We start from the raw sequence: 24,670 nt of genomic DNA, 5'->3' as shown, positions 1-24,670 counted from the left end.
TCTTAAAGAAATGGGAGTGCCTGATCACCTCATCTGTCTGCTGAGAAATCTCTATGTGGGACAAGAAGCTACAGTTAGAACTGGATATGGAACAACTGATTGGTTCAAAATTGGGAAAGGAGTACAACAAGGCTATATATTGTCTCCCTGCTTATTTAACTTATATGCAGAATTCATCATGCGAAAGGCTGGGCTGAATTAAGATTGCCAGAAGAAACATCAACAACCTCAGTTATGCAGATGATACAACCTTGATGGCAGAAAGTGAGGAGGAATTAAAGAACCTTTTAATGAGGGTGAAAGAGGAGAGTGCAAAATATGGTCTGAAGCTCAACATCAAAAAAACGAAGATAATGGCCACTGGTCCCATCACCTCCTGGCAAATAGAAGGGGAAGAAATGGAGCTAGTGAGAGATTTTACTTTCTTGGGCTCCATGATCACTGCAGATGGTGACAGCAGCCACGAAATTAAAAGACACCTGCTTCTTGGGAGAGAAGCAATGACAAACCTAGATAGAATCTTAAAAAGCAGAGACATCACCTTGCCGACAAAGGTCCGTATAGTTAAAGCCATGGTTTTCCCAGTGGTGATGTATGGAAGTGAGAACTGGACCATAAAGAAGGCTGATCGCTGAAGAACTGATGCTTTTGGATTATGGTGCTGCAAGAATTGTGGACTGCAAGAAGATCAAACCTATCCATTCTTAAGGAGATCAGCCATGAGTGCTGACTGGAAGGACAGATCTTGAAGCTGAGGCTCCAATACTTTGGCCACCTCATTAGAAGAGAAGACTCCCTGGAAAAGACCCTGACGCTGGGAAAGATGAAGGGCACAAGGAGAAGGGGATGACAGAGGACGAGATGGTTGGACAGTGTTCTCAAAGCTACCAGCGTAAGTTTGACCTAACTGTGGGAGGCAGTGGAAGACAGAAGTACCTGGCATGTGCTGGTCCATGGGGTTACAAAGAGTCAGACACAACTAAACGACTAAACAACAAATATTTATTATTACCGTATTTTTCGCTCTATAACACGCACCTGACCATAACACGCACATCGTTTTTAGAGGAGGAAAACAAGGGAAAAAACATTCTGAATGAAACAGTGGATGTATCATTTTTGTGCTTCATGCTGTGGCCACAGACATGTGATCTGATGGTGAATTTGGGGTGACCCAATGCAAAAATCCTGAGAATCCCTGTGGATCCATGCTTTGTAACCACGTTTTTGCACCATTGCAGCCCCAGGCAACAGTGGGTGTGTGATTTTTGGGGGGCAGGCTGTAGCCATGGACATGCTATGTGCTCTGATGGTGAATTTGGGCTGATCCAATGCAAAGATCCTGAATATCCCTGTGGATCCATGTTTTGTAACCACATTTTTGCACCATTGCAGCCCCAGGCAACAGTGGGTGGATGATTTTGGGGGGGCAGGCTGTAGCCATGGACATGCTATGTGATCTGATGGTGAATTTGGGGTGACCCAATGCAAAGATCCTGAGGATCCATGTAGATCCATGCTTTTTAACCACATTTTTGCACCATTGCAGCCCCAGGCAACAGTGGGTGCGTGATTTTTGGGGGGCAGGCTGTAGCCATGGACATGCTATGTGATCTGATGGTGAATTTGGGGTGACCCAATGCAAAGATCCTGAGGATCCATGTGGATCCATGCTTTTTAACCACATTTTAAATGGGGAGGGAAGGAAAAACACAGAACGGACAAGGAGCACGAGAGGGCTGTGCAGAGAAGCAGCTGGCTAAGAATGCAGGAGAGGGGTATAACGGAAGGGAGGAAAGGAAGGCAAAAGTTTTCCCTCACCTACCCACCCAAGCCAGCCAGCTCGCACGCGCTCTCTCTCTCTCTCTCTCTCTCTCTCTCTCTCTCTCTCTCCCCCTCCTGCATGTTTTCAGCAGTACTCTGCTTTCCCCTCTCCTTGCCTGGAGGGGAGGGGCTTTCCCTGCTCTTTGTTCCGTTTGAGCAAACACAGCAACGAAACAGAGGAGGGTGGGCAGTAAGACCCTGAGGCAGAATGCAAGAAAGCAGCCGCTTCCTCTTTTCAGGTTTCCCTTCTCCGACACGAGGTTTGATTTTTGCCTTATTTTTTGGCTCCAGGGACCACACATTCGCTCTATAACACGCACAAACATTTCCCCTTCCCTTTTTAGAAGAAAAAATATGCGTGTTATAGAGGGAAAAATACGGTAGTTTACTTGTTTTGCTTTTAATGGCTTCCTGTTAACGTATACTTAAACACTCAGTCTGTAAGCACTGGTAAAGGATGCTGTGATTAGAAAAACCCCAGCAAAGGTTTCTCAAAAACAAATCATGCCAGATGAATCTCATTATTTTTTAATAAGAGTTACAAGTTTAGTGGATCAGGGGAAAGCTGTGGATGTAGTATATCGTGATTTCACCAACGCTTTTGACAAAGTCCATTATATTATTGCAGAGAAGCTGGTAGAATGTGGGCTAGATAATGTAACTATTAGAAGAAGACGAAGAAGAAGAAGAAGAAGAAGAAGAAGAAGAAGAAGAAGAAGAAGAGGAGGAGGAGGAGGAGGAGGAGGAGGATGAGTTTGGACTTGATATCCCGCCTTTCACTAAACTTTAAGGTGTTTCAAAGCTTTTCTCCTTTTCCCTTCCTCCCCCACAACAAACACTATGTGAAGTGAGTGGGGCTGAGAGACTTCAGAGAAGTGTGACTAGCCCAAGGTCACCCAGCAGCTGCATGTGGAGGAGCGGGGAATCAAACCCAGTTCCCCAGATTACAAGTCCACCACTCTTAACCACTACACCACACTGGCTCTCAATCCATATTAGGTGGATTTGTATCTGGTTTACTGACCAAATCCAAAGAATTCTCCTTAATGGTTCCTCGTCATCCTGGGAGTGGAAATGACAAGTTGGGTGCTGCAGGGTTCTGCATATTCCCATTGTTGTTCAACATCTTTGTAAATGATTTGGATGAAGGAATTGAGGGAATACTCATCAAATTTGCAGATGACACCAAATTAGGAAGGGTTGTTGTTGTTGTTTAGTTGTATAGTTGTATCCGACTCTTCGTGACCCCATGGACCAGAACACGCCAGGTACTTCTGTCTTCCACTGCCTCCCGCAGTTTGGTCAGACTCATGTTTGTGGCTTCGAGAACACTGTCCAACCATCTCGCCCTCTGTCGTCCCCTTCTCCTTGTGCCCTCCATCTTTCCCAATGTCTTCTCTTCTCATGAGGTGGCCAGAGTATTGGAGCCTCAGCTTCAGGATCTGTTAGGAAGGGTAGCTAATACAGAATACAGAATCAGGATTCAAAATGCTCTTAACAGATTGGAGACCTAGCCCCAATCTAAGAAAATGAAATTCAACAGGTTCTACACTTACAAATATAAGATGGGTGACATCTGGCTTGCCAGTAGTGCCATAAAAAGGATCTAGGGGTCTTGGCAGACAAGCTTAACATGAATCAACAGTGTGATGCAGCAGCAAATGCTATTCTAGGCTGCAGCATGAACAAAAGTATAGTGTCCAGATGAACAGAAGTAATCTTCCTGCTCTGTTCTCTGCACATTATATTGTGATGCTGCCTCTTGCTTGCCTGGACAGAGGATAGGCAGAGGTGTGTGCATTGAACCGTCTTGCTTTTGTGTGACTGCAACTCGCTGTAGAAAGATCACATTTGTTGCTCTGCTTACTTTTTCACTCTGGTTGCCTACCACTGGAATAAGGACCCAAGAATGCTGTCTGGAAGGGAATGAGGCCCTTGTTTTGACTTGTGACGGAGGGGTGGTTCTGTACATTTGAATGATGAAAGCCCAAACAGCTCCAGATGTTGTTTCTTTAAAGTTAAATTTAGAACTTCAGAAGGGCCATCCTGTCTCAGCAGCACCCAACCATATGCCACTTAGACAAATAAGGCAAACACAGAAAATGTCTGTACACAAAGGAAGATCCAGTTTTTAGCTGGTGGCAGGAAGTGCAAGGCTGGGCAGGAGATAAGCTGTTTGTTTGTTGTTGTGTGTCTCCAGATAGCCACACCATAGGGAAGCAAGAGGCATTTAATTGTCATCTTTGCTATCAGACAGAAGATGCGATTAAAAAGGGTACCTCCTCAAGGGCGTTCTTAGCTTCATAGCTAACTTGCCAAATGCCTAATGTTTCACAGTGAGTAGTCAACTGACAGTATTAGGTCAGTGAACTCCTTGTTCCTCTCTTTGTGGGCCACCAGTTTGAGAAGTACTGAATGAAAGGCTGCTCTTCCCCCAACACCTTAATGCCCACACAGGAACCAACATTCTCCCTCTTTCATACTTGGGATGGCTGGATCTCTCAAGTTTAGTTTCCTTCAGTTCTTTCCAGCTTAGTTCACCATATTTTTGAATTGTTCGCCATAAAATTCAACAGCATTTTTGAAAGCATTTCATCTAATAAGACACATTTTTGCAAACAGTTTCCCCTCTTATAAATGCATTTTTGCTTCAGGTTTTCAATCCCTGATCTAACCCAAGGCTTCTTGTGTTCTTAAACTAGCTGAGTAGAAACACGGTACAGTGGTAGACTGACCAAGCTGGCCTCCCCCTTCAACAAATGCCTAAAGGAGCGGCTACTGTGATTGATTGCCTGCTTTGATTCCTGGCTAAAAACTTGGACTGACAAAGGGACAGGGGGATCTGGCACTAAGCTTTAGCTTTCACCGAGTGTCGACTACAACTCCGGATGACCTAGATGTTGGAGGAAAATCTTTAAGCTGTACGAAGAGAAACTCTCCTGTTTAAGGTGAGGCCTTTGGGAGTTTCCCTTTCATCTGAGACCAACCCGCGGTGGGCCCTGCAATAAGCTTTGAAGGAGAATCTTATATCAGTCTTAGTCCTGGTGGGAGTAGGGCTTCAAGGGGATGGTCTGTGTTGCTTACCGGTAGTCTCTTTGTAGACCTAAATTGCCGGCCTGTTAGGGTGAAGGTGAAGACGCCGACTTTCATATGAACAGGCAGTGAAATATACCCCCACTGCAAGTGCTGGTAGGCTAGAAGGAAATATTTATCACCTGAGTTGACGTTGAAATACTATCCCCCCTCTTCTTGATAACTGAATTATGGGATATGGGAAACGTCTTAGAGATTCCGAGGAGATAGTCCCCGTTCCCTTTCCGAGATCAAAGCAAACAAGGCTTGAACCATGTCACTTTAAAGAAGGGAGTAATCTACTCGATTGTTCCTACATGGTAGAAACTCAGAACCGTTTCAACCCACTGATTGATTGCGCGTCAGCACTTAAAGACGAAGAGCGAATAATTCCACAAATAACAAGCGATGTGGTCAACAGTAAGAGTGTAGTCTCTCCTCAGAAGGAGGAACTGGTCTTTGGCACGACCAATCATATGACATTTGAACAGTCCTATTTAATAATCAAAACCTTGCACTGTATATTCAAAAGACTAGATGATCTTTCGTCCCAGCTGCACAGCTTCCAACAAAAGCTAGTTACTATTTCCCCAGCGTCAGCCGGTGTTAAGTCCCTTGAAGAGAGGAAGGGGACGAGGAGTTTGTCCTTAAATAACAAACGTACTGGCAAATTTAAATACAACCTCAACCTTCAATTAGGTCATCAATCATTGATCTTAACACCAAGGAAAGTGAGCCTAACCATACAAAATGGGGACCCAAGATGGAGAACTCTGGGTGGTGCCAAGGAACTCTTAAAGGTGCTTTTAAATATGGAGGCAACACAAATTGACCTCTGTGCAGTCCTCCCCCTTGTCCATCATCATAAATCCCAGAGAGTCCTGCTTGCGTTCCAATCCACAAAAATTCCCACTATCATATTACGAAAGAAAGCATTTTTGTTTCGCTGTGGGATAGCACCAACAAGAGCCTTTATAGACCCTACGCCTAAACCCCTACTGTTGGAGGCAATAACCAAAGAAGGCTCAAAATCTGCTAAACCCGATCCACCAGTGGACACCGGAGTGGGTGATCTACCCCAGGAGAAGAGTTATGTGGCCTCCACACCCCTAGCAAAGAACAACGACAATCCGGAAAGTGGCCTGACACCACCAGAAGAGATCGAACTCATTGCCTCCTTTGCAGATTTACCAGTGGTGGAACAAAAAGAAATTATTAATAGACTGGAATCGCTTAAAACCCAACTTATTAGGAAGCTCAGCACCAGAATACTCACGTACAGCGAACATGACTCCCTAGAAGAACCAGATCATATGGATCTCTCAATATCTAATGCTAAATGTATGTCGGCAACCCCAAGAAGCAACTACCAGTCCTTCCCTCCAAGCAGAACAATCCTCTATGCTCTTAATAGATTTACATGACCGTCCATCGAAAAACATACCTGAAGAAGGCAGCACACAACAGGAAAAATCCCCTTCTACACATTCATCGATGCCAGACCTGGAACCTTCTTATAGCACTGACCAATCAAGAGAAGAGGTGCCTTTGCCAACCTTCCCAAATAGCCCTCTCGCCCATCCTTATCCCTCTTTGCGGAGTATTATGGATTCAACAGCAAGACCAGTGACAGAACTGATTGAAGACCCAACAGGCCACATAAATCAGGTAGCCCAAAAGACCAGTAGCAGGCTACAGAGAGACCAAACTTCTGACGAGATAGCTGGTCCACCCCGGGTGGCCCACCAAACTCTTTTGGAAAAGGGGTCCGCCCCTGTTCAAGGTCCTACTCGTAGTAGATCGAGTGGCCAAGCTCAACAGTCAGATGACCTTGTAAATCCCACTCAGCCTTTACGAGAGGTTTTTCATCAGAGGAAGATAACTGATTTCTTTATTGGCTCCCCTCTTCCCGTATTAAAGTCGAGCCAATTTTCCAAATGACAGTCAATTGGAGGAACGGGGAAACCCCAGCCTTCAATATTAAGTTGGAACATTGCTGGATGGAAAAGTAAAAAATTAGATCCAGAATTCCAAAAATATATTAATTCCTTTCTTATCATACTATTACAAGAAACTTGGGTGGAGGAGAAAATTGAGTTAAATGGCTTTGAGTTTATATGTCTGCCTGCTAGCCCGTCAACGAATGGTGGCCGCCCTAAAGGTGGCCTTACAATTGGTATCTCCCTTAAACTTCGGGCTAAACTTTCACTAGTGCATGCATTTCCGCCTTATGCTATTACAGGACTGATCTCTGGTGGAAACTTCTCTTTATTGGTTACAAATGTTTATTTCCCTCCGGGAGGGTTAGCAGCTGATCTTACTTCTAGATGGGAATCCCTAGAGGATTTTTTACTTTCTTGTTATCTTAAATACCCCAATGTCCCCTCCATCACTGGAGGCGATTTTAACGCTCGGATAGCCTCAAATCGGGAGGCTCTTAAAAAGTCTAAGTGGTGGGTTGACCCCGGTGTTCAAACTTACGATCTAGTATACACCCCTACTAGAATATCAAAGGATGTAAAAGTTAACAAGGTGGGAGTGATGCTTTATCAGATGACTCTACGCCTTAATTTAATTATATTAAATGGCAGGTGTCCTCCAGACATACCAGGAGAGTTCACCCACCTGGGGTTAAAATCAAACAGTGTTCTCGACTATGTATTGGTTTCCCGGGATCTATTTTTGAATGTCACCTCTTTTAAAATTGATAATGCTCAATTTAGTGACCATCTTCCCCTGACAACCAAGTTATGTGTTGACTGGCAGTTGCTCGACCGCTCCCACCCAATCCCGGTGATTGTGGAGTCGTCCACCAAAACAAAGGGGACTAGATGGTCCCCTGCCCTCGCTCATAGATATACGGATTTTATCCAAGAAAAGTTTTCTGGTGATCAGCTGGACGTAGGAATAGTCCCACGTGATCCTATTACCTGTATGAAGTTTTTTTCTTGCCTGATAGAAGTTTTAACTCGCTTTTTTACTTCTCCAACCTATGGAGTTAAAAACGATTATGTTAAATTTGGCGCCCCTTGGTTCAACTCTGCTTGCAAACTAGCCAGACTCCATTTACATACAATATATAATAACTATAAACTTTCCGGAGCTCCGGCCTTACCTCCATCTTATTCCCTGGCTAAAAAAGCATACAAACAGGCCCAGAAATCGGCCAAACGGGAATGGCATTTAAATCGTTGGCAGACTATAATTTCTGCCTCAAAATCTCATAACTCCTGGAAATTTTGGTCCTTAATAAAGGGAAGAAACACGAAGTATCCCTTAACGGTGATCCTGGCCCCTACATGGGAGCAGTTCCTGAGAAAATATTTCTCAGTGGCAGAAGCTCCGGCCACTCATTGGAGACCTTCTAATCCCCTTCCCGTCTGGCTCAATACCGACCCTGCAGAAATCTTAGAATTGATAGCTGATCTGAAAACTGGTAAGGCCCCTGGGCCAGATTTGGTCCCTGTTGAGGCTATAAAGCTTCATTCTGCATGGTGGGCAGGGATTTTAGCTAAAACGTTCGACGCAATAAATGCCATGGGCTTAATACCAGGAACGTGGAAGGAGGCCATTATAATTCCTATCTACAAAAAAGGCCCTCCCGGTGACCCAGGGAATTATCGGAATATCAGTCTGCTATCGTCCATTGGGAAAATATATGCCCGTTTTTTGCTGGCAAGGTTGATGAAGTGGTCAGTTGAGGCTAACCTGATTGGACATGAGCAAGCTGGATTTAGATTAAACCAATCCACAACAGACCAGGCAATTATTCTTTATCACTTAGCCCGGAAATACTCGACACCTCGACGGGGCCAACTTTGTGCAGCTTTCATAGATTTGAAAGCTGCGTTTGATAGTATTCCGAGGAAATTACTATGGGATAAACTTGCCTGTTGGGGAGTAGATAGCAGGCTCCTGTGGCTTATTTCCCAACTTCATGCCGGGTCCGTGGCCAGGGTGAGATTATCCCCTGCTGGAGACCTGACAAACCCAGTGCCAGTAAATAAGTGTGTACGCCAGGGCTGTATTTTAGCGCCTCTTCTTTTTAACTTATTTATCAGTGATATGAGGAACCCATTAGCCGTCTCACAAAAATTTATCCACACCCCTCGTATAGCAGATTACCGTTGTCCTTTACTTCTCTACGCAGATGATGCGGTACTACTCTCTTACTCCAGAGTGGGTTTAAGGAGGGCACTAAAGATTTTTGTGACATATTGCCATTCTAACCATCTGTCTATCAACCACACCAAGTCCAAAGTACTGATATTTTCAAGGAGTCGAAAACTTTATTCATGGAAACTGGAGGGCACGAAAATCGAACAAGTACATAAATTTAAATATTTAGGAATTTATTTTCAATATAATTTAGGGTGGAAAGCGCACGTTGAATATCTTCAAAACAAGACAAAAGCCCTATCACACTCCCTCCTCCGTTTTTTTCTACTCTGAGGGGGCCTTATTCATCCCTGCAGCCTTGAAAGTGTATAGCATCAAAGTGATGGCCACAATGGCCTATGCTGCACCTTTATGGGCTGCCTTTGCAAACCTCTCACCTTTAGAGTCACCACATGCGGCTATTCGCTTAGAAATGAAGATCCCCTCAGTGGAGTTAGTTATATGGAGGAGAGTTTTGATTTATTGGATATCCCTATGGCATAAACTCCTGAACCACTATCTCATTCAATGCATGTGCCGAGATGACTTCACAAATTTGTGGTCAGGAAAAATCCATGCCAAATTGCTGTCCTATGAGATCTCGCCCACGGAATTGTTCAAACTGGATCTAAATGTGGCAAAAAGGTGTATAAATCAAAGGCTGGATGATGCGGAGCTATTCCAAAATTTTGTAGCTGGTGGTGGAGCCTGCTCGCCGTTAAATTTCGGCATAACCCCTATCTACCGCGCTCCGTCCTACTTAACATCGCTTATGGCCGCGTCTCACCGATATGCCTTCATTAGAGCTAGGTTCAATGTCTTTCCAACAAACATGCTGAGACATAGATTCACTAAGGGCCAAGTCCCTTCAATGTGTGCGTGTGAAATGAAAACATCTGAATCTCTACATCATGTTATGTTTATCTGCCCTTTGTACAGTTCAGTCCATGCTAGTATACTAAACCCCATAATCCAGTCTATGGCTGACAAACCAGCAGACCTACAGCTTGCCTGGGCTCTTCAAGATGTGGATCCTTATATTACCCTAAAGGTAAAGGTAAAGGTACCCCTGCCGTACGGGCCAGTCTTGACAGACTCTGGGGTTGTGCGCCCATCTCACTTAAGAGGCCAGGGGCCAGCGCTGTCCGGAGACACTTCCGGGTCACGTGGCCAGCATGACATCGCTGCTCTGGCGAGCCAGAGCTGCACACGGAAACGCCATTTTACCTTCCCGCTAGTAAGCGGTCCCTATTTATCTACTTGCACCCGGGGGTGCTTTCGAACTGCTAGGTTGGCAGGCGCTGGGACCAAGCAACGGGAGCGCACCCCGCCGCGGGGATTCAAACCGCCGACCTTTCGATCAGCAAGCCCTAGGCGCTGAGGCTTTAACCCACAGCGCCACCCACGTCCGTATATTACCCTACAGGTTGCTAAATTCCTAACAGCCGTCCTCTCGTACAAGAGACGGAATGGAATGTTAGCTGAGTATTGATAGTTATAAGAATTTTCTATAATGACATCAGATATTGATTTTAGTGTAGTGCCTAAAATTTTTTAATTTTAATCTTAAACTTTTCTTATGAATGGCTAATATCCGTCCTTGTGAGTTGTGAACTGTGTTATACTACTTGTGGTTTGTACGAGTCCGCAGTTTTATTTGATTTGTTTTTGTTGTGTTGTGTTTCATGATGGGCGTAAAGCCGAATAAACATTTTGAGTACATTTTGAGTATACAGTGGTACCACGGGTTAAGTACTTAATTCGTTCTGGAGGTCCGTTCTTAACCTGAAACTGTTCTTAACCTGAAGCACTTTAGTTAATGGGGCCTCCTGCTGCTGTGCCACCCCGGTGCGCCAGAAGCAAAGTTCTTAACCCCAGGTACTATTTCTGGGTTAGCGGAGTCTGTAACCCGAAGCGTCTGTAACCTGAGGTACCACTGTACTATGGTCTTTCAATCGTTAATATTTCAGATCAGTAAATGCCTACCAAGCCTTGGCTAATTTGCCTTCAGTTATATATGTATTTCCTTTTTAAAAAAGAATTTTTTATTATCTGGGGCTCCAGGAATATTCCAACCCCGCGAGCAGAACAGAACAGCCAAGCGAACGGAGGCGGCGGCGGCTCGAGGGCGCATTCCAAGGGGACGCGCGTTTGGCGAGGCTCCGCGTGTCCATGTCGGGAGAGTCCTCTCGTCGGCGGCTGCGCTGCTCCGCCGACCCGCCGGCCGGACCTCTTGGGCCGCTGGCCCTCCCGCTCTTCCCCGCTTCGTCGTCCTGCCCGCGGGCGGGCGGGGAGGAGCCGGCTCCTCCCTGGGGGTGGTCCCGGGACTGGGAGGCCGCGCCGCGCACGCTCCAGAAGCGGAGGGGCCGCTGCTCGGAGCCCCGATCCGGGCGCGGGGATGGGGATGGTGCGGGCCGCGCGGAGCTGCTGGCTGCTGCTGCTGCTGCTACTACTCTTCGGGGCGCTGCCTGTGCAGGCCGACCGGCCAGGTGAGTCCGGAGGGGGCGGGCGGGGACCCCCTTTCCTTCCCCTCCTTCCGAGCGTCTCGGCTCTCCTTTGGCCGGCGATCTCCCCGCCCTTCGGCGCGCGCCAGCCGGGGATCTCCGAGGAGCGAGAGCCGAGCCTCCCCCTCCCCCTCCCCGATCCTCCCCCGCGGATCCCCGGGACAGAAGCGCCACCCTCTTCTCCCTCTTCCGCTCGGGAACCTTGGCAAGGAAGGGGACTCCACACTCTGGAGATCCTGCGGACACGCGCGCTTTGCACTCTAAGCGGATTCTCCGCCGCTTAAGCAAGCCTTGGTCGGAGCAGCGCCTGGGGAACTTCTGTATAAGAGAGCAGGGAAATGTTTGGTCAATTCTTGCGGGCAGGCAAAAGCTCTTTCTTTCTTTTAAGAATCCCTTCCAAGAAGGCATTCCGAAGCCATTTACAATCTAATAAGTCGTATATGAAACCGTTGCACAATTGAAAACAGTTAAAACAATTAAATATATATAAACAATATAAATATACAAAATTTAAAATAATATTGGGAGCATGCTCATCAAATTTGCAGATGACACCAAACTGGGAGGGGTAGCTAATGCTGCAAAAGGCAGAATCAGAATTCAAAATGACCTTAACAGATTGGAGAACTGGGCACAAGCTAATGGAAATAATTTCAATAGGGACAAATGTCAGGTTCAGCACTTAGGTGGGGAGAATCAAATACACAAATATAAGATGGGGGACACCTGGCTTACTAACAGTACATGTGAAAAGGATCTAGGGGTCTTGGTGGACCACAAGCTGAACATGAGTCCACAGATGTAGCAGCAAAAAAAGCTTATTCTATTCTAGGCTGCATCAACAGAAGTCTAGTATCCAGATCAAGGGAAGTCATATTACCACTTGCTCAAAACACACATGGAATGCTGTGCCCAGTTCTGGGCACCACAATTTAAGAAGGATGTTGACAAGCTGGAAGGTGTGCAGAGCAGGACAAACGATATGATCCAGGGTTTGGAAACCAAGCCTTGTGAGGAACAGTTGAAGGAGCTGGAAATGTTTAGTATGGAAAAGAGATTGAGAGGAGATAGGATAGCCATCTTCAAATATCTTAAGGGCTGTCACATGGAGGATTAAGTAAGCTTGTTTTCTCCTGTTCCAGAGCTAGGACCTGAACCAATGGCTTCAAGTTACAAGAAAGGAGATTCCAACTAAGCATTTGAAAAAACCTTTCTGACCATTAGAGTGGTTTGACAGTGGGACAGTCTCCCTCGGGGCATGCAGTGAATTTTTTTGTAGGGGAACAGGGCCAGAGATGCCAGCTTGTGAGGGCAATGGGGTTGGGGTGCCGTCGTGACATTGTGATGTCTCATGTGAGCATTGTGCCTCCTTCCTTAAGCCGAGCAAAAGCTTCCCAGGCTTTGGGAAGGAGGCACCAGAGATTAATACTTTAATACTCTAATTTACTGGAAACATGTTGGGGACCAATGTAGTCCCCCTAGTCACTGCTTGGTAGGTTGTGGACTCTCCTTCACTGGAGGCTTTTAAGCAGAGGCTGGTTGAAAATGTAGCTGAGCTTCCTGCATTGCAGGAGGTTGTACTGGATGACCCTGAGATTCCTTCCAACTCTACATTTCTATGATTCTATAGTATTAAAAATCCTTAGAGGAGGTGTTTGTCTGATGTGCAGTGCAAGGGAGTTCCAAGGAAGTGGACCAGTTCTAGCATCCTCCAGAAGGAATCTTTGGATGGGCTTCACAGGATGCTCTTGCAGTGGCTGGTCGGGGAGGTCGGGGTGGGTTCAAAGTTGTATAGGTAAAGGTAAAGGGACCCCGTCGTGGGGAGACCTTCTGATCGGCAAGTCCTAGCCTCTGTGGTTTAACCCACAGCGATATACCAAAAAAGGTCTTCCTAAGCCCTGGTGGATCAGACCAAAGGGCCACCAAGTTCAGCACCCTATTTTCCAGAGTGGCCTGTCAGATGATTAGAGAAGTCCAGGAGCTCAGCTTGAATGCAGCCTTCCTCTTTCCTCTTCCTTATTCCACAGCAATTGGTTCCCATAGGGAAGCTGCTGTTTCCGACTGGGGCTTATCCTCTTGACAGTGCCCTTGTTCCTTCTGTGCAGTTGCCTGGGGCTGCTTCCTGGGGGGCTCAAGCTGCTTGGAACCTCTGCTGTTCAGATCACATTGAAATGTATGGAAGGCATGCCGGTGCAGGGTAGAGTGTCCCCCCGTATAGCATTTATTCAATAGAGTGTTAGGGCATATGAGAACTCAGTACTTGTTTTTATTTTATTTTTGCCCTTAACTTGCTTTTAACTCTTTATATGATATTATTATTTGGTTTTATGTTTTTATATTGTTGTAACCTGCTGTGATATATCTTTATGATACAGCAGTATATAGCTATTTTTTTCTATCAATCAACAAAATAAACATGATAACAACCTGTGAAATGCTACATAGTTTGTGAGAGGGAGGGGATTGAGAGAGAAACCTGCCTATATAGTTGTTCATGGCAGAAGTGAGTTTTGATCTGGGGACTTCTAGTTTACAGCTCATTTTCTTGGTCACCATGGTCACCATTTTTTAATTATTTGCTGGTCATTTGACATGCCAGGGCCATAGCTCAGGGACAGAGCATCTGCTTTGCATGCAGAAGGTTCCATCTCCAATGGCATCTCCTGGTGGGATGCCTGAAATCCTGGTCAGTGTGGACCAACAGTCTTACTTGGTATAAGGCAGCTTCCTGTGTTCCTGTGATGGGATAATGGCAGTTTGATTCTTCCACCACCTTCTTCCAGCCCCACCCCCCCAACTACAAAGCACAGGCTTTAAAATGGCATAGATTACAGTTAAGCTCTGTCACTTTACCAACACTTTAAAGGTTTCCTTCCTTCCCTCCTTCTTTCATATCCCACATTTCTTCCACCACGAAACACCATGTTCTTCATGTGGTTCCCAGGGGCTATCCCATCCAGGCCCTTTAACCTGGAACCTCTTTATCTATTTTATTTATAAATACATTTTTATGCTACTTTGCTGGCCTAGCAAGAACTCCCAAAGCAATTTGCATAAAATAACAAATCTTTAAATTCAGTGCTGAATGTAGCCCCCTCCCTATTTTGGCAGGGATAGGCAAGGATCGGCTGACAAATGGTAGCAAATTTTTAAGGTGCCAAATGCAGGCTCTGCTCCCAGAGGAAAAAAAGTTAATGTTTGATGTCAGATATGAAGCAGGTGGGCAGGGCTGGGGAAGAACCATCTTGTGGCCCACATTAGGATCCCTGCTGGGTCTAACTGAGGTTCCTCACCCTTGTTTGAGGTGCTGTTTTCATGATTATAATTTTGGAGGGAGGCCCACCCTATGGATCTGTTTGTATAGGTAGGGTGCATTTTGGAATTTGAAGCTCCTGAGCATAAGAAGAGTCCTGCTGGATCAGGCCCATGGGTTATCTAGTCCAGCTTCCTGTTCTCAAAGTGGCCAACCAGATGTCTCTGATGGGAAACCCACGAGCAGGACCTGAGTGCAAGTGCCGCCCTCTGCCCACCTGCAGCTCCCAGGAACTGGCATTGAGAAGGATGCTGCCTCCGACTGTGGAGAAGAAGAAGAAGAAGAGTTTGGATTTGATATCCCGCTTTATCACTACCCGAAGGAGTCTCAAAGCGGCTAACATTCTCCTTTCCCTTCCTCCCCCACAACAAACACTCTGTGAGGTGAGTGGGGCTGAGAGACTTCAGAGAAGTGTGACCGGCCCAAGGTCACCCAGCAGCTGCAGGTGGAGGAGCAGGGAAGCGAACCCAGTTCCCCAGATTACAAATCTACCGCTCTGAACCACTACACCCCATAGATCCATAAACTTGTCTAATCCTCTTTTAAAGCCACCCAAATTGGTGGCCATCATTGCCTCTTGTGAGAGCAAGTCCCATAGTTTAACCATGAGCTGTGTGAAGAAAGGCTGCCTTTTGTCTGTCCTGAAAGTTCAGTTCTCCATATTTCAACACCATTTTGTGATTTGCTTATTTTTTAAAACTCATAAAAATTCACCAACATTTTACTCTGAATTTCTCTTAATAGAGACCTTTTTATATGCAATTCTGCTTAACTCACACTTTTTTGAAAAGCAGTTTTCTCTAATATAATGTATTTTTCATGTTATTTTAATGAATATATGCATTTTTATGCACACCTACCCTAAAATATGTATTTTTGTATGTATTCTTTTGGTTCCAAAATTTGGAGAAGTGCAGCTTTTAGAGGATAGCTGTGTTTCAGTTTGTGCATTATTCTGGAAAGTCCGAGTTAGGTAGGTTTGCCTTTAAATATAAACTAAATTGATTGCCCCCATTCCTATTCATAGTATAGAACAGGAAGTAGGAAAAGCTCTCATGCCAGCATCTCCTAAATAGACTTGTAATTGCTTAGATGTTTGGACAAATTAAGGACAGAGGAAGTAGACATCAACAACAAAGAGGATGCCTAAAACCAAAACAGATTCAATTAATCTGTTTAGTGAGTTTAGACTTCTTAGATGGGTTTCCTGATCATAGAGTGTGCAGTAAGAGCCCTTTTGAGATGATCAGTCTATAACAGGGGTCCTCAAACTACAGTCTGCAGACCACATCTTGCCCACCAGGGTCCTGAACCCGGCCTGCCCAGGCAGAGCCAGCGCTGCCACCTTATTCCCGATGGAAGGAGGTGCAGGATCACCGCTGCCCCATTTCTCCATTACAAGCTCTGAAACGTTCTTGAAACCAGGGTAATCTCTGAGGGCCTTGCTCATGAACAAACGAGGCGGGCGTTGATCTGATCTGGCTGTGTCGCAGCACCCCTACCTTGCCAGCCGCCTCTGCCACTTGCGGGTCTCCTTGGAGGAGGAGGCGCCATGCTGAAAGCCCCACAGAGCAGTGTCTGGCGCTGGCCACCATTGCTCCCCAGCCTGCCTTGTTTTGTGGAGTGGGGCGGGTGCTGCTTCTCTTCCTTCTGTTCCGGGCCCCAATCCTCACAGGGGTTCAACCTGGCGGTATTATTATTTTCCAGAACATTTTCTTTTCCCAGCTCTGTTGAGTCGAGTTCTTTTGCGCCATCTCCCCTTCGGCTGCTTTCGTTTTTCCAGGTTGGGGAAAGCGAGAGCAGGGGATCCCAGGTGACCGGGGTGGTGGTCAGCTTTCTTCTTCCCCCCCTCGAGCTTTAACTCTCTCCCCCTCTCCCCTTCAGCCTGCGATCCCCCTCGCTCTCAGCAATGCTTCCAAGCCCCCTCCCACACTTCCTCTGGGGGAAACTCGGCTCCTTTTCCTGTACTTATGTCTCCAGTGGTGAGTGAGGAGTCCCTGGCTGGATCTCTCTCCCTTTGGAGCCAGTCAGGGCAGGGCTACCATTTCCCCACCCCCTTTTCCTATGCCTTTTCTTCCTGAGGTAGCAGCAGTAGCAGCAGCAGCCCTCCAGCCTGCCTCCCTCCCTCCGCTGGCTTGTTCCGTGGGAGGGAAGGAGAAAAAGGTGAGCCCGGCCCACCCTCCTTCTCACTTCCCTTCCTTTGGGAATTGGGAAATAGGAGGAGAGAACAGATCGTGCATGTCCCACTTTGAGTGATCCAGGTGAAGTGAGCTTTGGCTGGATCCACTCTCCAGATGTCTTCAGCCTCCTACCCTTTTGCACTAAGCAAGTTTCCAACCATTATTCCACTTAGCTCAGTATTGCCTACACTGACTGGCAGCAGTTTCAGATAGGGATCTTTTTGCGCACTGCAAATAAAATATGTGCAGTGTGCATAGGAATTTGTTAAAAAAAAAAAAATTCAAACTATAGTCCGGCCCCCAACAGTGTCTGAGGGACAGTGAACTGGCCCCCTGTTTAAAAAGTTTGAGGACCCCTGGTCTATAAGGACAGGGGGCATCTATGATATATTTATGGAGGAATAATAAGAGAATGTAATTTACAATTATCCAAAGAGCAGCTTGACCTGCACAACATATTTTACTACCTAAGGGAAGGACCCCGCTTCCGCCTACAGAGGCAATTGAATTTTGCTGTTGCTTTTTGACTCTCTTTTTGAATCTCTTTGCCTTTTAAACCTCTGCCTTTCTTCTCTGATTCAGTTGCTGAGGAAGCCTGGCATTTTTGCCAGGGAACCCCTGGAAACCGCAGAAGGTTTTGCAAGGTGTTGTAGGGTACAAACTCTGTTCATGTGTGGCAGCCGTTGGGCCTTCTCTAGTCATCATTGGCTGGGAGGATAAGCTTGTCCATCCTGGGTGACCTTCTCAATGACAGAGCCTCAATCCTAGAACCCTGTCTCCATCTCGAGACGGAGCAAAGGCCAAAGTTATTAAAGTCAAGGCAGGAACCGTTTTGTTAAGAGCAGCACCTTTTCTGTCCCCACCACCTGGTAGGCCGGTATCAATCCTGCACTTTGGCATAAGCTTTCCCAGGCCCTGCTTCCCTCTTTGATAATGTCTCTTTACCTCAGGGGGTGTCCAGAGAGTTCTGAGTTGGGGGGGTGAGTGTTTGGGGAACTGTGTTCCCTCCCAGACACCCAGAGTGCCTTAGCCCCTTCCCGTTCATCATTGGGCAGCATAGCTGGTGCACTAATGCCAATGTCCCATACTGCCTGTGCAGCCTGTGCTATCTGCTTCTCAATGGTAGCACAATGGCCTCCTGTGTGTGCTCCTGCCATTTGCACATGGCCAGAAAAGAAGGCAAACTAGGACATGCGCATAGAATCATAGAATCATAGAGTTGGAAGAGACCACAAGGGCCATCGAGTCCAACCCCCTGCCAAGCAGGAAACACCATCAGAGCACTCCTGACATATGGTTGTCAAGCCTCTGCTTAAAGACCTCCAAAGAAGGAGACTCCACCACACTCCTTGGCAGCAAATTCCACTGTTGAACAGCTCTTACTGTCAGGAAGTTCTACCTAATGTTTAGGTGGAATCTTCTTTCTTGTAGTTTGGATCCATTGCTCCGTGTCCGCTTCTCTGGAGCAGCAGAAAACAACCTTTCTCCCTCCTTTTATATATTTGAACATGGCTATCATATCACCCCTTAACCTCCTCTTCTCCAGGCTAAACATGTCCAGCTCCCTTAGTCGTTCCTCATAAGGCATCATTTCCAGGCCTTTGACCATTTTGGTTGCCCTCCTCTGGACACGTTCCAGTTTGTCAGTGTCCTTCTTGAACTGTGGTGCCCAGAACTGGACACAGTACTCCAGGTGAGGTCTGACCAGAGCAGAATACAGTGGCATTATTACTTCCCTTGATCTAGATGCTATACTCCTATTGATGCAGCCCAGAATTGCATTGGCTTTTTTAGCTGCCGTGTCACACTGTTGGCTCATGTCAAGTTTGTGGTCAGCCAAGACTCCTAGATCCTTTTCACATGTACTGCTCTCAAGCCAGGTGTCACCCATCTTGTATTTGTCCCTCTCATTTTTTTTGCCCAAGTGCAATACTTTACATTTCTCCCTGTTAAAATTCATCTTGTTTGTTTTGGCCCAGTTCTCTAATCTGTCAAGGTCGTTTTGAAGTGTGATCCTGTCCTCTGGGGTGTTAGCCACCCCTCCCAGTTTGGTGTCATCTGCAAATTTGATCAGGATACCCTTGAGTCCATCATCCAAGTCGTTGATAAAGATGTTGAATAAGACCGGGCCCAAGACAGAACCCTGTGGCACCCCACTAGTCACTCATGGCAGTGGGCAACTTCAAACCAGCCCCCATTTCCCTGGGTTCTTTAAGCGAACATGGACTGGACAACCCATCTAATATAGGATGCCTTCAAATGGAAAGCAGACCTTTGTAAAGCAGAACACATGGCCACCCTGTGATCCTGGGACATGTCTTCCTGGAGGGGTCAGAAAGTGGAGACTCCTGGGCCACAGCTGCTGTTCGCATGAGTGCATTTTTGCTAACCAAAAAGCAAAAAAGGTCTAGAGGGTTGGTATTTGTAGCAGCATGTTCTGGCACTAGGGCTTATTTTAGGAATGGAAATTTGGTCCTTCAGCCACCAGCCCCCTCATCCTTTTGCAATACCCACCCAGGAAAGCTAGTTTTTGTCAGAGACCAGGCTGAGAAGTACTGCTCTGATGAGGAATGGTGGGAGCCTCCCCCTCCTGCTCCTGACCAGGATCCTGAAGCTGCCCAGGAGCAGTGGAACAGTATAGATTTAGAACAGTGGTTTGCAGAGGCACATACTTCTGAAGACAAAAGTTGGCACGAACTGGGGAGTGAACAGCTAGGAGAAGAAGAACTGGGAGAGAGGGAGTCAACTGACTTGGCAGCCCAGAAAGCAAAGTGGTTGCAAGATCGGGTTGCAAGGCGCAGAAGTGACTAGGAGGGAAGTGGGTGGAATCCTCAATTGGGAACACCACCATTCCGAAAATGGTTGCTTTGTTCTTTTGCTGTGATCATTAAAGACTCTTTAAATGGTAAGCGACTCTTCTCTTTGTCCTGCTTATCTACCGCCAAAGGTGGGAAGGAAGCTGAGTCCCCAAAGCCTGACAGTTTTTGACCAGTCTTACAGTCTTGGTTGAAGGCCAAATGTCAGTGCTGGTTTTTGTAACCTGGACTTATCCTTTCAACTGCCTGAGAGCCATGCTAGAAATATTTGTCTGCTATCTGTGTTTGCTGAGCCACAGTTTGGCCATCAACACCCTAAGGCAGTCTTCATCAAGGTGTTCTCCAGATGTTTGGACTACATCTGCTTTCCTCCTTGACTGTTGACCATGCTGACTGGGACTAATGAGAGACAATGGCATGGGATCACGCAAGACTAATTTACATGTGCTGACACGGAAGGTAAAACAAAAACAAAAAACAGTGTCTAGTTGGAAATAATTATTTAAGTTCAGTATAAGTTTGGAATAATGCATAATCATATATAAAGACCTGAGGCACAGGATTGTTTTTGAAAAATAAAATGAAAGGCTGTGAAAATCTCTTAATTTGATCCTGCTTAATTTGATACACTGTTAAATAACAGAGCTGGAAGTCCAGAATTTTTTTAAATAACAGCTGACAAACCACCAGGTATGTGGCATGTTCCAACAAAATCTTCACCAGGAACTAGATTTAAAGGGAGTCTCAGTTAGCAGTCTGTCTGTATAAATTGTCCATGTGTTGTTGACTTGTGATTAAAATGATTCCACTCCTACTGGGCACAAGTGGGACCTGTACTGATTGCAGAGCCATGAGTGCCCAGGGCAATGGATGCAAAATCATCCTCATTCCCTTTGCTTCTCTCTGCCAACAATTCTGCACTGACTTTGGGTGTCTGTTCCCAGAGAACAGTTGCCTGTGGCAAACACAAGCTTTAACCCTTGCACTTCAGCTGATGAGTGGGAGTTAAAGGCTGTTCTGTTTGGCTGTGTGCACGTGTTTCCTGCAGGCAATTGGTGTGCACAGCCAAGGAAAGCCTGTAAAAAACTTCCCAAAGCTTAGGGGGGGAGCAGGAGAAGGAAAGGTGCTTTGGCAGTCTTCTGATTGGTGCCTCCCAAAGAGCCGAGCACAGACGTAGCAATGTCACTTGTGCCCGCTGGGTTGAAATAGAAATTAACTTTGACACAAATAAACTACAGCATGAATGAACTTGGAATGCTGAATTTCCTTGGCAAATCACACTCCTTAAAAGAGGAAAAGGTTCTTATTCTTACCAAATATTAAAGTTAAATATCTGAAAAAGCTTATACCCAGAACAAACTTTGTTGGCCTCTAAGGTGCTACTGTACAATTTTTTTATTTACTTTGACTGCGGCAGTGTAGGCAGGGCCATGTTGCTCTATAGCCTCACGGGGCTGAGCGGGAGGGGCAATGCTGTGGGCACAGCAGTGAGCGATGCCACCCCACTCATGCTCCCCTTGCCATAGCTGGTGAGCCACAGGTTCCCTGTCCGTCCTGCAGAACATTAAAGGTAAGAATAAGGGACTGGCATTGTAGGTATAACATACGAATCCCAGTGCTGAGGGACAAGATTAGACTACCATATTTTTCGCCCCATAGGACGCACTTTTCCCCCTCCAAAAATGAATCGAAAAAGGAACACGACAAGGCTGCCCCATTTCCCCTTTGCTATTCATTTCGGTTCTGGAGGTGCTCCTGAATATGATTAGAGGGGACCGGTTGATGGAAGGAATCCAGGTCGGAGCGAAACAATATAAACTTAAAGCCTTTGCAGATGACCTAGTTTTGACCCTGCAGGAGCCAGAATCTAGTACGAAAAGAGTATTACAACTGATTCAAGATTTTGGTCGGATGGCGGAATTTAAATTAAACAAACAGAAAACTAAGGTATTGGGAAAAAACTTGACAGATACAGAGTCAGAACGGTTTCAGAGAGAGACAGAACTAAATGTGGTTAAAAAAGTAAAGTACCTAGGGGTAAACATAACAGCAAAAAATCTGAGTCTATTTAAGGATAATTATGAAAAATGTTGGTCAGAAATTAAGAGAGATTTAGACAGCTGGACAAAATTGAAACTTTCTTTGTTAGGCCGAATTGCTGCTATCAAGATGAATGTATTGCCAAAAATGTTGTTTTTGTCTCAAACACTTCAGATTGTGGACAAGACGGAGTGCTTCCGGAAGTGGCAGAGAGACATTTCTAAGTTTGTCGGCAGGGCAAAAAGCCCAGAATTAAGTTTAAGATATTAACTGATGCGAAAGAAAGAGGGGGCTTTGCCCTGCCAGACTTAAAGTTGTACTATGAGGCCGCAGCTTTCTGCTGGCTAAAAGATTGGCTACTTCTCGAAGACACTGACGTATTGGATTTGGAAGGTTTTAACAATGCTTTTGGATGGCATGCATACTTATGGTATGACAAGGTTAAGATCAATAAGGCCTTTAAGAACCATATTGTCAGAAAAGCAGTGTTTAATGTCTGGACAAAATATAAAGACTTATTGGAAAACAAAACTCCAAGGTGGCTTTCACCTCTGGAAGCTAAGGCCCGAAAAAGACCCAATATGGAGGCCAAATGGCCCAAATATTGGGAAATACTAGAAAAAGATGGAGACAATTGGAAATTGCAGAGTTTGGAGAAAATGAAGGATAAAGTGCGAGACTGGTTACATTACACTCAGATTAAAGAAGTTTTTAAAAATGATAAGAAGTTAGGGTTCCAGGTGGAGAAATCGAAATTAGAAACAGAACTGCTAGAACCAAAGACTAAGGTACTTTCAAGAATGTATAACTTGCTGTTAAAATGGAATACACAAGATGAAATGGTTAAATCGGCTATGATAAGGTGGGCGCAGGACATTGGGCACAATATCATGTTTGAGGACTGGGAAAGGTTGTGGAGTACTGGGTTGAATTTCACTGCATGTAATGCTTTGAAAGAAAATGTAATGAAAATGATATATAGATGGTATATGACCCCAGTCAAACTTGCAAAAATATACCACCTGTCTGATAATAAGTGCTGGAAATGTAAAGAGAGTGAAGGAACATTCTTTCACCTCTGGTGGACCTGCCCTAAAGTGAAGGCTTTCTGGGAAATGATTTATAATGAACTGAAAAAGGTATTTAAGTATACCTTCACTAAGAAACCAGAGGCCTTCCTTCTGGGTATTGTTGGCCAAGGGGTGGTAAAGAAGGACCAAACATTTTTCATGTACGCAACAACAGCAGCAAGGATACTCCTCGCGAAGCACTGGAAAACTCAAGATCTACCCACACTGGAAGAATGGCAGATGCAACTGATAGACTATATGGAACTGGCTGAGATGACCGGCAGAATCCGTGACCTGGGAGAGGAGAGGGTGGAAGAGGATTGGAAGAAATTCAAGATTTATTTACAAAAATACTGTAATTTGATTGAATGTTAAGCAGGATGCTAGATCATAAATAATTGAGCACCACTAAACTAGATGGATTTAGGATGATAAGTGAGATTGAGAAAACATAAACCTTTTGGAGAATTATTAGATGATAAATAAATATATGGGACACAAGAATGTAAACAAGATGACAAATTGCTGGTAAAAATTTATAATGATGAAAGTGGGAGCGGGAGATGTGAGGGAGTCCAAAGAAGTTGTGAAACTATGTTACGACATATGTTATATTGTTTATTATCTATGCACTTGTATCTAAAACCTTAATAAATATTTATTTAAAAAAATATGAAGGGGAAATGTGTGTGTGTCCTATGGGGCGAATGCAGGCTTTTGCTGAAGCCTGGAGAGCGAGAGGAGTTGGTGCGCACCGACCCCTCTAGCTCTCCAGGCTTCAGGAAGCTCTCCGCAAGGCGCGGGAGCCCTGCGCTGGGCTCCCGCGGCTTGCGGAGAGTTGCCTGCATGCCGAAGTCTGGGCACGCTGAGCTCAGCGCGCCCAGACTTCGCGCAGCTCTCCCCAAGGCACGGGAGCCCAGCACTGGGCTCCCGCGGCTTGCGGAGAGTTGCCTGTTCTGGGGGCTGGGGTCGGGGGAAGCTCGGACTTCCCCCGCCCCAGCCCCGCGCCTGGGGGGGAAATAATTTCCCCCCCTTTATTTCCCCCCCAAAAAACTAGGTGCGCCTTATGGGACGGTGCGTTCTATAGGGCGAAAAATATGGTACATCTTTCCCAGAACTGCATGACACTGCTTCCACATTAACCATGGGGGTAGGAATGGATCTCCAGATTCATGTTGAAACATAGTAAACTGCTTTTAAAAACTTTTTTTATACTTCAGTATATACTTATGTATATACTTTAATCAAGCAGTTTCTGAAATAAATAGATAATGAATAAAGCTGTTAATGAAACAGTTTCTGAAATAAATAGTTAATGAATAAAGCAGTTAATGAAACAGTTTCTGAAATAAATAAAATAAATAGGGCTGCTTAAGCCAAGGCAAACCCGCTAAGTAAGATTAATTTATTATGTGCCCCAGGTGACTGTAATTAAAATGTGCAAATGAGAGATGAATCACTTCATCTACACTTGGCAGACTTACTGCTTTGCTTGGAGCAATTTGCTGTGAATATAGAGATTTTCACTAAATCTCCATTAGCCGGAGCCGCTTAGCACCAACCTAGTGATCCCTCCACGTTGCAAATGCTTTGAATATGTTGGAATTGCAGAAGCACCGCTTCTGCAAGGTGGGCTGGTGTCTATTGCTGCCATGTTCCAGATGGACAGTTCTCTGTGTGCAAGCAGGATTGC

The 24,670-nt window shown here is 45.6% G+C and overlaps 1 protein-coding gene and 1 long non-coding RNA gene across 3 annotated transcripts in view; one reads left to right on the top strand and one right to left on the bottom strand.

Moving 5' to 3' along the window:
• Positions 1 to 24,670, bottom strand: part of LOC309358312 — a 367,127-nt gene that overhangs the window by 116,594 nt on the left and 225,863 nt on the right. The gene's annotated exons all lie outside the window — the stretch shown is intronic.
• ADAM9 (ADAM metallopeptidase domain 9) overlaps positions 11,386 to 24,670 on the top strand; it is an 87,371-nt gene continuing 74,086 nt past the window's right edge. For both annotated transcript variants that reach the window (XM_081890893.1, XM_081890892.1), the window contains exon 1: positions 11,386 to 11,543. In XM_081890893.1, coding sequence (XP_081747019.1) covers positions 11,453 to 11,543 — 91 coding nt within the window. In that variant the 5' untranslated portion in view covers positions 11,386 to 11,452. The remainder of the gene's footprint in view (positions 11,544 to 24,670) is intronic.

Source organism: Podarcis melisellensis, assembly GCF_964234715.1.
Source record: "Podarcis melisellensis genome assembly, chromosome: 15".
Taxonomy (NCBI): Eukaryota; Metazoa; Chordata; class Lepidosauria; order Squamata; family Lacertidae; genus Podarcis; species Podarcis melisellensis.
The sequence above is the reverse complement of the archived record's forward strand: the minus strand, read 5'-3'. Positions and strand labels throughout refer to the sequence as shown.